We start from the raw sequence: 16,027 nt of genomic DNA, 5'->3' as shown, positions 1-16,027 counted from the left end.
TATATAACAAGTTGTGTAATTGAGTTTATTTGGGGCTATGTGGTGTGTGTTAACTTGTAAATGCCATGTCACACCACGTCATCCGCCACGTTCGATGCCTTGTAAACATAGTTGAATGCATTTATGTCTTGGGCGACTTTTAACTCCGTTTATCTTCTCTGGAGACTTTTTCGACAACACCAAATTTCATACAAACATATATTCCGACACTAAGATTAAGTGCAGCCACGAGTATCCTAATCTCAAGTTCGAACCACATGTTCATTTTGACCAAAAAGAAATTTTACTTATTTAAAATGAAAAAGGAAAAACATGATTAGAGGAAGAGTACTGACGAACAAAGTGGTACGCCTGCTAAGCGATATCCTCTGTCTGCAATGAAAATATTACTTGTCACTTTGTCAGGTAATTTGATGAGTCGCCATCATGGATGGGTTGGTTGGTAATCTCTTATTAGAATAACCAATGCCATATATAAAAGATTTTCTGAGTAAATCGATCATCCGAAAAAATAACCAATGGCATAGTCGTGGGTTTCTCTTAGAATGTCCAGCCTTGGTCCAGGAGGGATTCCAGCTGATTCTAGAGATCTTCATATCGATTGATTTGATCATATATGACAAGAATCATAACTAAATCAGTAACATAATTAAACCATAATAGGTTTGGGTTTGAGAAAAAGAACCAAGTTTTTTGATACTTGCCTTTCCGTGAGCCTGCAAAAGACCCCGTCATCTAACATGGCTTTCTTGAAGTTCTTCTCGTATTGGCTAAGACCAAGGTTTGACAACATTCGTCTAATTCTCTTATACTTTGCTGCATCTTTTGCTTGTTGACTTAAAGATCGCTCCTTTACCTGCATCCAGCCACATGTAATTTATGTAAGTTATCAAGTTAAGTTGATAGAATAAACGACGTGTATGATCACCTTAAAAGCTCCTCCATTCAAGAGCGCAAAGAAAATACCAACAGGAATTACAGCAGGACCTCTCATGCCAGAAACCAATGATGACATGACTCCAGAACCAAAACCTGCCATCATACTGCGCGCACAAATGATATATGCCACATCAATCAAGTATCAATCAAGAATTTAATTTGTAGAATATTTATACAAAGCTATAAATAATAAGACCTGGTGTGTGTTATTAGGATCCTTTCCTATATCTTTATCTTTATGTGAAATAACAAAGGAAAAACCTTACCATGTCTCGAAATCCTTCTTTCCTCTTAGTCTTCTCAAGCCACACGAAAGCCCTGCATTTACACTCGTCAAAACAGCAAAATTCCGAGCTTGTGCCAAAGTGCCTCCAGAGATGATAGGTTTGTACGGTACCAAAGAGGGAGGACACCCTGGTATGTTACTCTACATGTATATGCAACCAAAGATTTACAATTTAGTCATGGAACATGACATTATCAGCCAAAGTGATACTATAATAACCATATCATCGATATTACAACGACGTATAATGTAGCCATCTATCCAGGCTTTGCCTAATTCCCTTTTTTACCTAGCTATTTAATCTTTCATTAAAACAACATCGTATGGTATCTGGTAGCAAACTGATCATTTATTAATAGCAAAACAAATAGATGTTACTGTATGAGGGATAAATGGAACTAGTTTTGGTTTCATAGCAAAATAAGTGCAACATATATTGAATATAGTTCAAAATAGATGGTACTCTATAAACCAATTGATTTTTATGCAAATCATAATTTGTTCCAGGTAAGAACCGTTAGAGGACGGATGTATAATTAATTGATGAAAATGGTTCATGCCAGCACTTGTTAAGGTGGCTCTGTGCTTAGGTCTAGACAGTCACCATTGTTTGGTCTTAAAGTCGGTCTTAAGTTATCTGACATGCTCAAAGGGCTTGTTGAGCCATCGACCATTTTCTGGTCATCTGATAAGAGAATGGATTGAATCAAAATGCATTCGTCAAGGATTTGGTTGAATTTTTTTTTCAAATTTATATTGTTCAAAAGAGCATTATTGAGTGCAGCACAATATATGAAGCTGTTTGTTTGGCCTTTTTTGTGCACTTTTTATTGTTTTTGGCCTTTATTATGCAGTCTTCTTCTTACTTTTGGCCTTTTTGTTGCTATTTTGGCAGATACTATGCAGATTCTTTGCTTTTGCAGTTTTTTGTTAATGTTTCACAACTGTGTAGAAGTTGTTCCCTGTTTTTTTTTTTTTTCCTACCGTGGCAGTGTTTTCTGCTATAGTTTGACACCTGTTTTCGATGTTAGATTGCTCATATGTTCAGGTAAGTTTTTCGATGTTGATTATACAAAAGAATCCAATATAATGGTTTTTCATTTTTTCGTAACATAAAAATAAGAAACTAGCTACACAATTTATGCATATAGATCAGAAACAAAATATACCTGCAATGTGGCTGGACGTGGAGGAAGATTGAAAGTCGGCAAGACATGATCAACAAGGCTTGTCAGGCAGGCGCCTAGGGCTGCACCACGGACGGCACCAGCGACGGTTGCTATAGAAGCCTCCCCTGGTAAAGATTGTTTAACAACCCATTGATCAAATAAGATTTTGTATTCTTTGCACTTTTTGTCCAGCTCTTTGAGTGGGTTCTCATTACCCACCACCAAGACTACTTCCTTCTTTTCCTTCTTGTTCCACCACATAATTTCTACATCTATTTTATATATGGATTGAAAATTGAGATTCTTGGTTTATGTATCGATCGAAAGTTTGAAGATATATATTGATCTTTGTTGGAACGCTCCTATATTATTGGAGTTTATATGAACTACATTTGCGTGTTTTAAGTTTTTAACTTACAAACTTACTTGGGCAGTTGGGCTTTCTAATGTAGTGGGCTTATGGCAACCAAAGTTCATATTTACTGTCGAGTAAGAATGTAACTATGTAAGTCGTAAGATACTTTTGTATGTGATCGATTGATCCCCTAGTGTTTTTTACATGGAGACTTTTGGGAGAATTACCCATTAAGAACGGTATTGGATTAACTTAATTTTTTTTATTGTCATTGCCTTTATCCCTTATATTAAACATAAAGTAAAGTAAAGTAAACCTAATATCGTCTTTCACGGGTTATAATTACCGATACCGTTTACGATAGTATATGAAAACGGTGAGATCTAAACAGCCTTTATCTATACCTAATATAGAGAAATTGCTTTTTTCAAAAAAAACTTTTTACTTGATTCAAAACTTATAAATATATGGCCCAAACGTATTTTAGTATCCTGAAATTTGACATAGTCCACAATATGGTCATAGATATTTCTTTTACATCGAAACCACTTAATATACTATCGATCCTTACATAAACATCGGACCAAAAATAGCTAAAAGAGCCAGTAACTTAATAAAATCATATATATGTTAGGCTACCTACTGTTTAAGTCTCTCATAGGCCGAAACTAAGTTCATCTAATAATTAAAAAAAAAAATAATGCTAACTACAGTCCGGATGTCATTAGCGTGTATTAAAAAATTATACACTTCATATCCAAATCTCACGTAAGCAGCATGGTTTGATCAGTGATAAACACCATAACCTTAGAGGCCATGAGTTTGATCCTTATCCTATGCAAAGGTTAGAGGACCTTTTCTACCATGTAGGTAGGAAAATGAAAACAGCCTCTCTATTTAAGTAAAGGTAAGGTCTGCCTACATCTTAACCTCCCCCATACACCATGAGGTATTGGGCTCAAAACATACGAAAAGCAGAACTGAACAATTTTTTTCTTTTCATTATATTCAAATCTCACATCTTAATTTTGTAACAACAATACAATTATATTATACACGTGACCATTCCTCTGCTCTATCTTCATATTAGTTCACCTTTTTGGTTCAGGAGTAGAGCCTTACCCTCATTAGCAAGACTCTTGAAAGAATTGTAAAATCAAACTAGGAAAAATAAATAAATTTCAACAGTATACAAATACAACCTTTTATAAAATACACACTAACATTTTTACATCAATTGCCTTTATATTTATACCCAGGGACGGAAGATAATAAGGGCCAAAGGGGGTAATGGTCCCTCCAAACTTTTGAGTCTTATCTAGCAATTATATATTATTTAAGGGTAAAAAAAAACTTTTGTGTGATTTTACCCCCTCTGAAAATGAGATAAAAGATAGATGCAGAAAACTGTACTTGAATGCATGATTTTACCCCCCAGTAATATAGTTCAAGTTCCGCCGCTGTAATATACCATTTGGTCTTGCTGTCACCATCACCACTACCACCACCAGTCATAGTCACCAAGACACCAACACGCCATTGCATTGAGCGGAAACGTTTTTAGTTAAAGTAGATGTGTATACATTGATATAAACCAACGGTTTTGAGCAGATTGAAGTTTTAGATACTCGTATAATATATGTACAAAGTACATAAAGAAGAATAATAAAATATGAATAACCATTATTAAACTTTTTTTGTTTGGTCATTCTGATGAATTTACTACTACTCAGCTCGTACAATCTAGTAAGGCTCGTCCAAGTTGGCATTGTATAATGTTTTTCTCCTATTCCACGTCAAATTAAGTATATTAATTTACTCCATAACATAAATTCATACTCGTAACATATTTTTGTCGAAGAATTTTTTGGAAACAATTTTTTTACCTTTTCAGTAAAGGACGTCACCTCTGTTTTATATATAGTATGAAGAATAGGCAATCTAGGTGAAGTACTAACTTTACATGTCATGCACTTCGTGCACCTTCCTAAGGAAACAATTAGTAGCCAACTATCTCTATATGACATCTATGTGATTACAATTCTTTTACTTTTGAGATGAGTTATGAGGCTTTACGTACATTTTACTCACTCCCATACCTTGTATTTTAAGGGGATTATATAATGTTGTCCTTATGATAGATATAGGTATCGAAATACAAAGTTTTTCATAAAATAAAGTTACAACCTTTCAACATGTAAAAGAAAAACTTCAAAGTATTGTATGAATTAATAACTCAAAAACTGGCAAACTTTTATGCGATAGATATAATTAAAAAAAAAAAAAGAATGTTAATGAAATTGTTATGAGATTGTCACGTAATGCATAAGGATGAAAAAAATAGCAATTACATCTTAATAAATAAAAAGCACACTAAGGGAATGCATAAAGAATATTTGTATGTATTAAGTAAAATATAGTTAATTGACGGTTATTTTTGTTTATTAAGTCAAAAAGGAAACATGAATTTTGATTAAATGATTAAGTTCTTAACTATTATTAAGCTTATTAAGTAAAAAATAAACAAAGCCTAAGTTAAGTTTGTAGAGAATTAGTTTTATTTTTTCGTACGTGACAATCTACGGTAGATATCTTCTTTTTTTATATATATTCTTTAACAGAAAATGTACAATACTACTAAGTTACACCATATAATACTAAATTACCCCATTTCTAAAAACTGAACTTTGGTTTTGTAGTTACATGTATTACATTCAACAAAAATAAATTACATTTAACTAATCTTTAGGGTCTAAAAATGATAACTTAATATCCTACAGGGGTTAAAAGATGGAAATAGAAAGTTATATAACTACCTACTGCCGTTCAAAAAATAAAAATAAATAAAAAAATATAACAACCTACTGGGGACCACTAGTAACCGTTTTCTCCACCTCATGTATATACATACACAATTATACATACAGTCATACACGTACATTTCATTTTAATAATTTTTGTTGCATTATTTTGTTTTTTTGACTTTTGAGATTCTTTGTTAAGTTTTCTTTCTTTAGTGATAATTTATTAAGGCAAACATAAATATGATGATGTGACTCGGATGTTGTCTTCAAAGAGAGAATGTGGATAACCTTGGAGACGCTACCCATTTGGGGGCTCGACTAACCTAGTTGATCGATATAGTATACATACAGAATATTAATTTGCTGATATATTTTAAAAAGGACATAAATATTTTGTTGAGATTGTAGCAACCAATTAACTACTATCAAATTAAATCATCTAAAACTCCATTTAAGCTGACATTGGTCATCAACTTCTACAGAGGAACTTGAAAGAACTCGTGGATACGAAAACCTTCACAAATCCAACGAAACAGAAGCTTTTTCAAGTCATCTCACTCTGCATTCTGTTGCATTCGTCGGAAGTTTCAAAACGCCCGCATTTTCTAAAACAAGAATCCATCCCCTTTTTACGTATCAAACAGCTAAAAGGAACGAGCTACTTTTGGACAACAAACCAATCGACCTCTAACATTATTACGCTGGCCTCGGTGGAATAGCTTCGTGTTTTAGTTCCTTTCCCCTGTTTCGTTTATTCTTATTCGATCTGTTCTAATGTTTTACACTTTTATGTACGTTTCACAGCTCTACTATCTTCTCTTTGTATATGTTCTTGTATGTTTTTCTAGCGATTTTTTTTTAATTAGCTCCTCGCTAGCTTCACATATCAATAAAAGTTACTTAATGTTCGAAAAAGAAAAAAAAGTGACATTGGTTGTGGTCTGTCACATTTGTATTATTTCCAAAGAACACTTTCAACTTTTAACTTCTAAATGATCGATGATAATATTAGACATAGTGCACAATATAGTCATAAATAATGTTTCGTATATCTAGGTTAGTTTGAGTACGTAATTAAGTGCCCATTCAATTCTTAAAAGTTGATCAAACCACTTAATATAGTATTTTACATAATCATCGCGAACCAACTAATTAAAGAGCCACTTATAACGTACTTAAGATCGTATATATGTTAGGCAACCTACTGTACGTTTAACTCTTAACTAAGTTCATCTAATTAATAAATAAACTAGCCAAATACCCGCGTGGTGCGGCAGTGAGATGGTGGGGTGATCAATCATAGGGAGTGCTAGGTCATAAGAGGTGATAAGTCATACACTGTGATAGCCAAATGTCTTAACGTACGGGTTCCGCACACAGATTTAAAAATTCGTCGAAAGTATATCGAATGACATCTCTAATAAAAGAGAATTAAATTTTAAGAATAGTCATATAATTTTTATAATATCGATGTACGGTTTTTAAGATAAAAGATTTTGAATGAGTTGGGGGAATAAAATGATTTATGAAGAAGAGGAAAAAAAATGAGTAGTTGATATTTGAGGAGATAAAGGAAAATGAGTGGTTGATATTTAAGGGTATTATAGGTATATTAAGTGATATTTAAAATACTCGTAATGAATAAAAGAGATGGGTAAGTTAGGTAAATTAAGGGAGGTTTTTCTGAGAAAATAAAAAAAGGTAAATGCTTTATAAGATAGTATAGATATAGATAGTTAAAAAAAAATATATTGTCAAATGACTCAAATCAATATATAAAAAATGAAAAAAGTTTCAAACAGTATACAACTTAAATTAATGCATGTCCAATTAAGAACATGATTTTAGAATTAAAATCGAAATAATTATGAAGCGATGATATGATGGGTAAATAAATAGTGAATAACTGAATATAAAGTTGTGGCGAGGCGAAATGGTTTCCATTTTCCCATGTTCGCTTTTTCCACTTCCATGAATGATAAAGTTGTTTTCGATCAAGTATGTATGTTTTAAACCCAAGTTAGTAAAATAACGTAACGAAAATGTATCAATGGTAAATTCCATCGCAACAATTGAAGTGGTGCAATGGACAACACGAACTAATTTCCTAGTTACAAATAAGAAAAGATGTTACTGATGACAAATTTTAAAAATGTTACTAATAATTACATATTCTATATATTTTAAAAATGTTACTAATAATTACATATTCTATATATTAAAAATGGAGTATTACAAATATGAATAAGCAAATGTAAACTTTTCTTTGATCATTCCGAAATTACTACTAAATTTTAGTAAGGCTCGTCAAAGTTGTCATTGTAAAGTCTTTCGCTCATATTCCAAGTCAAATTAACTATTTTTACTACATAAAAGAATTTCATATATTTACTCATGGTTTCGGACGTTTATCTTTTTGGACGCGTAGCTGTCTCATCGCACCTTTGGTCTCCATGATGCTTTCGGGTTCCAACCTTTAGCATATTGTCCACTTGGACGTCCCTACTAGGGTTCGAACCACTAACTTACTAACACACCATTTTCTTTTTTAAAAAATCATATTTTGCGACATATTTTTGTTTGGAGAATTTTTTAGAAGCAGTTTTTTTGTGTTTGAGTAAAGTTGGGACGCTTTACATATCACTTTTAGCTCATACTTTGTATTTAATGGGATGGGATTATATATTGTTGCCGGTATAATAAGAAATAGGTATAGAAACACAAAATCTTTTATACGATAGATATGACTAAAAATGAAAAGGTTTAGAAAGTTAGTGAAAGGGGTTTTGAGATTGTCACGTAATGCATAAGGATAACAAAAAATATCAATTACATTTAAATAAATAGAAAAGCATATATACTAAATTAAGTTTGTAGCTAGAGAATTATTTTTTTTTGTAACAATCTACCGGTAAATATCCATTTTATTTTATTTATGTCATTAATGTATCAACAAATTGGATTTGATGTTACATATAAGGCTTCGAAAGAGATACTCGTATATTTGGTGCGGACGAATCATATTCAGAAGAATTATTTTATTTTAGAATTCCAATTAAAGATACCTTTATCTTTATGTTAATGTTTTGTTCTTTAATAAATTTAAATTTAAGCTTGTAGTTACATGTATTAAATTCAACAAAAATAAAAATTACATCTACTAATCTTAGCGTCTAAAAACGTTGAAATGGCATTCAAAGATGTGTGTCACCGTCTTATTGGAAGAATTACAAATGAAACCTTTAATAAAAAAAATATAAAAAATCAATGCGAAAAATAAATTACAGTGAAGAACTGACAAGTTACATATTTTATAGGGGGTGAAATATGAAACTATGAAATCCTTGTAACAACCTCGTGGGCCCCATGGCATAACCGTTTTCCTCACCTGTATATACATATACATACACACTCTCAGTTCAAATACACACCTCACTTGAGATCTAAATTTCTCTATCCACAAAATGTCATCGCTGATTCAACCGAATTTTCTCCAGATTCTTCTTCCCCACTCCAAAATTCACTAGTTATCCGATCGGGAAACAAACTCGGAAACTGACTTCCGGCCGTGCTAGAATCTGTTGTACCGGCGGCGGAGAGAACAAGTGGCAGAAAGTAGAGTTTTCATAATCAGATTTCAATTGGAAGTATGTGAAGAGATCTGAAAAAAATGGAATCGTTTGTGAGGAAATTATGTATAGTAATGCTTCAGATCCGCCGAAGACTCCGCCGCCATTTTCCGACAAGTCGATTCGTAATAAAGTAATTGAGAAAGTGAAGGAGTTCCTGTTTGATGAAGCGATAGAGGTTCCAATTAAAGTCATGCTGTATGTTGTGCTTCAATTCATCAAAGCTAGATTGAAATGGACCAAAGATGTGGTCAGCCTACTGAGTGCGGGGCTGTAAATCTGGAAATTAAGCTAAGGTACGAGCTAGTAATATATAAAATTTTGCTATATATATAAAAATTATATGTGTGTGTGTGTGTGCATGTATATGTGTGTATCTATATATATGTATGTATCATGTATGTGTATCTATATATATCAATGTATATATAGATTAAGTGTATAGATCTAGTGAAATGCGGAGTAATAATTCAAATTAGAGACTAGAGAGGCACACGAATTCGGTTCCGTAACACATTGAATGAATATGTTTCTGCTCTTTCAAATTAATTGACGTTCTGTATTATATCTATACTAGCTAGCTAGCTTGCAGAAATGTTATCCTTCAAAAATCACGTAATGTAGAAGAATTAATAATACTAGTAATTCAACTTATGTTGCCAAATGAGATTGAAATAGATATATATATTAATTTGTTTCAATTAAATTGAATTCCTAATTGTTGTTTTGTGGTTCAAAAAAAGTTACATGTTCATTTAACATAGTGTCCGTCAATGGCGCCTCCCTCCGGTATATGTATGTATATGCTAAATGATCGAATATTAATCATCATCTCGATCGAGTAATTCTGTTATATTCAACTAATTAATATGCCAATGGCGCTTGGCATGTATTAGGTATATGTTTAAATGTTGATATCGAATATTATTAATCGATCATATTGTGTGATTATAATAAGCATATATTCATATCAATTAGTTTTTAATTAATAATTCAGGTGCTTCAATGAGATTTCAGTAAATCAGATCATTTGTATCAATAACCGTTTTCTTAACTTTGTTGTTGCAGTACTGATGATAATCAAGTGATGTGTATGGAACGATAAACATATGGACGGACGTGCGTATAGTCTTGGGATCGGAGCAGTGGAGTTAATTAGTATATACATATATCTACATCTTAAAAAAAAAAAAAAAAGTCAAGGGTTGCTAATTTGGCCATTACGTACGTACAAATTTAAGTCTAGTTTTACTATAAACGTTCAAAATTAAGTCTAGGTTTACTATAAACGTTCAAAAATAAGTCTAGTTTTACTATATAGCTTATACATATATACTGGAATTGTACGTATTTTACTTTTCTGCCATGAGACAACCAACAATTGTATGAAATAGTATATGTTATAAAAATTTCCATTCAACATAAAGCGCGTCATATATATATGTCTCCTTTTTTCTGGATCAAAGTCTGTTGACGATCATTAAGAGTTTTATCATAAATTCGATCTAATTTATTATTTGATCTCAGTAGTGTAGGAATCGGTTGACTATTTAAGTAATTAAGAAACCACCAGAAATGTAATACCAACTTTTTAAGACACGTACATGCTCAATATTAAGGAAATGAAGTAATTATTTACGATTTCATAGACCTTGAATAATACTCCTTCCGTTCGAATTTAAAGTTCATAATTTGATATTTTGGGTTTTTTTGTTTAACTTCAACGGTCTCGATTTCCATTTGTGTTAAGTTATGTAATATTTGATGTAATATATATAAATCAATTAACTTTTAAATATATTTCATAATTAAAGATATAATTTTCGCCAAGTATTATAAAACACAAACGGTATTATTAATGGTCAAAATTACGAAATAAAGACTTTACATTTAAATTGAGACGGAGTGGTATTATTTAAGCAAGAACAATCGCATATTTAAACAACGGTTAACCGGAGAAAGGAGGTTGATTCCTCTTTTACCCAAAACAACCGCATGATGCCTAAAAATACCAAACTAATAGCCTTTAGATGGTTCTGTAAATGTGTAGCATAAAAGAAATGATAATATTCGTAAAAAAATTTAGCCAAAAAAAAAATGATACATTATTCTAATTTATCATATCTATTAATATACTCGCTTACATTACGGTTTATTTAAGTGACATATATCTCTTTAGTTTTATATTTAAAAATTTTTTATCTTTAAAGATATCAAAATAACTAAAAATTTTAATTAAATAATGTTAAAATACACATAGATACCTAATATAATTAAAAATCTTATTTAAAAAAAATAACAAACACACCGCAGCGGAAGTGGATGGGTGTCGGCGATGGAGGTGACAAGTGGTCGCGGTGTGAGTATCAATGTAAACATAATTAGTATAAATGAGGATATTGTATGTTAAGGGTTGAAAAATATATATTGAAAATAATTTCATTAGTGGGTTATAAGTATATTATGTGAAGACATTTAAATAATGACTATAGTAGAGTAATTTAAGTATATTTTAATGGCTGAAAATTAAAAAAATGAGGGGTAACTTGTTTTATATAGAAATAAAGATTATTATATTCACTGTAACCATAATTATCTAATATCTATGATTAGTGGTGTCAGTGATGATACTATTGGTGGTGGTGGCGGTGTCAAGTGGTGTAAATTGATGTAATTGTGATAGTGAAAATTTTTAAAGGATAATGGCTTAAAATGTTAATTAATAAAATAAAAGTTTAGAGTGTATATAAATTCATTAAAAGCAAATTTGTTATTTTATAAAAACTCTTTTCATAATGGGTGTTTATTAAAAGTAATTTAATAATTTCGTATGTAACTATTGTATAACTATTTTTAAAAGTGGTGGGGGGGTGATAATCTCTACTACATTATAAAGCATTTGTTCCCTCTATTTTTTCAACTTTACACAAGTGAAAATCCCAAAATACTCATATTACTTATTCATAATACCCTTAAAATGAATCTCAACCACTCTTTTTTTTCCTCTTCTCAAATCTCAACCACTCATTTTTCTCTCTCTTCCATACATTTTTCTAATTCATTCAAAAATCTTTTATTTCAAAAACCGTAGATCGATAACTTATAAAAATTATATGAGTGTTCTTAAAATTTAATGCTTTTTCATTAGAGATGTCATTCGACATACTTTCGACGAATTTTTAAATCTGATGGTGGAACCCGTACGGATAATGCATTTGACTATCACATTATATGACATATCACAAGCTATGGCTATCACAACCTAAGACCTGTCACCATACCATTTTACTACCGCAACGCACGAGTACTTATTTTCGTTTTTATAAAGAAGTATATATGAATATAAATATTCATCATTATATGGATAAGGAAATCTGATAGGAAGGAAGGCTTATGAAGGTCTTACATATTGTCAGAAGTAGTGCAGGAAGTTTAGCTAGTGATTATAGATGATTATGGTCACTATATGGATTTCTTCATTTATTGAAGGAAACCAATGAAGGCTAATGACGTCGGTGGTAGATATGCAGACTCGAGTACCATATTTGTTTTTAGTTGATATATTGTGTATTTAGATGTGAAAAATAAATAAATAAAAAAAAATCCAAAAACCCCAATGTTGGATGAAGCAACGGAACTACAATTTTTTCCCCCAACTATTATACTTTTGAATTAATTAAAAAAATATATATTCATCACTAATCTTTTTTTTTTATAACAATTAATTCTTTAGAGCATATTTTTATAGCAATTTATTCTTTATATATAAGATTTATATATTCTAATTCGTAAAACACTTTAAATTGATAAAAAAAAAAAAATGTAAAATTAGTTTTGATTCAGACGTGTTAGAGACAATTTTAACCAGCAAATCGTTAGACCTCCAATCCCCTTCTCATGAAAAATACCTTGAAATGAAAAACCCAATACTCGAACCCGAAACCTTAGGAAAACTCACCTTCGGGGCCCACATAGTGGATTTAGAACATAAATTACTAAAATATATATATTTATGTTTGTAACTGATATATGTATTATTAAATGTTTTATTCAGTTAATTAACCTAACTAAACGTGGTTAAAAATATTAAAACGACATAAGTTATATTTCATTGTCATAATTTAAATAGGAAAATATCGTTACTAATATTAAAAATAATATTAGATTTTGACCAATTCTTGAATGATGCGTGATTTTTTATATTGGGCTACTGACTAAGAGATCAAATGATAGAACTACGTCCAGATTTGATATGATAACATTCAATAAAACAAATTTAATAATACGATGTACAAAGTTAATTTATATACCATACAAGTATCACGACTCTTAATAGACTATTAATATGGGTTGGTTATTTTAAAATAGTATTAAATTAAAGCAAATAAGACAAGATTTTGATACCTAAATCATAATAAATTAAAATTGATGCACGAATATATACGAAACATATGTATATATATCTTAATGCATGATGATTAATTGATTTTCTGTACGATGATTTTTAGCAAAAAAAAAAAAAAACCTTAATATTTTATTTGTTTTATTTTAATACTTTGTTTTATTTTATTTAAAATCTTTAATAATATAGGTTCTTGGTTAAATACACATCATCATATTGTGCAAGACTTCATGGGACAACTATAAAGGGCAAGGGTGTAGTTGGCAACCAACGACAAGTTTTATTGGTAAGTTTTGGCAAATTGGCAAAGTTATAGCATGTGAATTAACAACTTTAATTGGCAAGTGACATCGGTGGATATTGAACGATTGTGGCAAGGATTAACAAGTAATACATAGTACAAAATTCTTTTTATTTTTGTCTTTTTTTGTCTTGTCTTTTTTGGAGTTTTTCTTCAAAATAGTGCAGTGGGAAAAAAATTTTTACCAAACTAGTATAGTTTCAATAATATTTACCATTTTAGTATAAAACATAATTAAACATTATATTTATATCTATTAAATATAATAAATAAAGATATGTTGATAACACATGTTGTTCGATTGCATTCACGTTCATTTTTTCTTTCAATAAAGATTGGGTATAAAAAATACAACCATACACATTGATTAATTAGGCAAACACAAAATCGATACTATGAGTTTTCTGAAGATGAAACAACACTACAAAGACAAAAATATCAGCATTTACGATGACACGTGAATACAAATCGATCAACACTAAAAATTTATGCTCTATAATATCGATCTAACTTGATATTATTATACGCCAATTAGTTTAATAATCTGAGAACTAGGATAATAGCTAAAGCTAAAAACAATTACTTGGTAGTTAATCAGAGATGTTATTCTCAATGGAATGACATCCTCTCTAGAAATGTCTCTTCCATTGATTCGACGATCCGCATTTCATTTATCATTTATTCTATTGTTTCAACAGAAATACCATTATATTTTACTATTTCTTTGTTAGTGATTTTTTGTATATTTATCAACATTTGTTTTTATAAAGTTAGTTTCGATTCAGACGTGCTGAAGACAATTTTAACCAACAAATTGTTGGACCTCCAACCCCCTCCTCATGGAAAATACCTTGAGATGAGAAACCCAAAATTCGAACCCGAGACATTGGGGAAAACTCACCTTCGAGGCCCACATAATAGATTTAGAAAATACCCCTGACCAACCCACCTAATTTAATGTTTAATTAAGTTGTATACTAACATATCTTTATTTATTATATTTAATAAATATAAATATAATGTTTAATTATGTTTTATACTAAAATGGTAAATATTATTGAAACTATATTAGTTTGGTAAATAAGTTTTCCCACTACACTAGTTTGAAAAAAAACTCGTCTTTTTTGTGGTAAAAATTGACAAATTTGGAATACTACACCACCAACCATTGGCAAATCCACATGGCACAATTTTATTGGTTAAAAACTTGCCAAAACTTTAGCAAATTGGCACTACACTCTTACCCTTAATAACCGACTCATATCCATCAGTTGGCAGTAGCTAAATGGGCCCTGATATTTTAAAATTGTGTTAGTTTCCCTTTCAGTCCCTATGGTTTCTAAATTGTGCAACTAGCTAGTGTAAATGAAAAAAAATAGAGTATTAGACAGGGTAAAAAACTCTAAATCAAGTAGTTTATGAATGATCCTTACACAACATTTTTTATAATCAATGTATTGGAAGAGTGGTGATTGTCTTTGTTCTGCGTACACATTTCTTGAATAATTGATCTTTAATATATTTTTCGTACACATACATTTGATAGCTTTGTGTCAATAATACCGTGTTTTGCCTCGGTACAAAGGTAAGTCTTGCTATTCTCAAGGATAGGAAGGTATAAAGGGAATCACTCAATTTGTATACATGTATATTGATAACTTTATTCTATATTTCCACTTTTTGTTGAATTCGGGTTTAGCAGATTATTACTTTGTATATTCTTATACTCCTTGGTCGTTCTTAAAAGTTTTCGTGTATATCATAGGTTTATCGAATCATGTGCTGACTTATAAGGTATGGAATCAGAAACATTGCATTGTTACTGAATACATTGGAAAAAGAAGTAATAAAAAAATGAGAAAGACATGGAGATAGGCACCTTGAGCAGCAAAAACATGAAATTGGGGTTAAAAATGAAGCAAATTGTCATGAAATTGAAGGTCAACTCAGAGGGACTTCACTGTAGCAAAACACAATGCTTAAAGTTGTTACAGGTTCCTCCCTCGGGATCAACGCATATGTTTAACTATCATATTTTCATTATATTTAAAATACGAATCATGTTTATTCTAACATGTAAGTTTTCATCTATCCTATGTTAGTTTTGTTCTTATCAATCTATGCTAATAGCCTCCCTCCTAT

At 30.8% G+C, this 16,027-nt stretch overlaps 1 protein-coding gene across 1 annotated transcript; it reads right to left on the bottom strand.

Annotated features, from left to right (window-relative positions):
• Positions 1-1,201: 1,201 nt before the first annotated feature.
• LOC122581428 (chloroplastic import inner membrane translocase subunit HP30-2-like) lies at positions 1,202-2,655 on the bottom strand. Its single transcript, XM_043753657.1, has 2 exons — positions 2,395-2,655; positions 1,202-1,366 (listed from the first exon to the last, which is right to left on the bottom strand). Exons 1-2 carry the CDS (start codon positions 2,653-2,655, stop codon positions 1,202-1,204), a joined length of 426 nt encoding a protein of 141 aa, XP_043609592.1.
• Between the last annotated feature and the right edge of the window lie 13,372 nt (positions 2,656-16,027).

The sequence above is a fragment of the Erigeron canadensis genome, chromosome 9, assembly GCF_010389155.1.
Source record: "Erigeron canadensis isolate Cc75 chromosome 9, C_canadensis_v1, whole genome shotgun sequence".
Lineage (NCBI taxonomy): Eukaryota > Viridiplantae > Streptophyta > Magnoliopsida > Asterales > Asteraceae > Erigeron > Erigeron canadensis.
The sequence above is the reverse complement of the archived record's forward strand: the minus strand, read 5'-3'. Positions and strand labels throughout refer to the sequence as shown.

Coding starts and splice junctions, on each gene's coding strand:
- LOC122581428 (XM_043753657.1), bottom strand. CDS start 2,655: ATGTGGTGGAACAAGAAGGAAAAGAAGGAAGTAGTCTTGGTGGTGGGT. Junction 1,367..2,394: donor CACGTCCAGCCACATTGCAG/GTATATTTTGTT, acceptor ATATACATGTAG/AGTAACATACCAGGGTGTCC.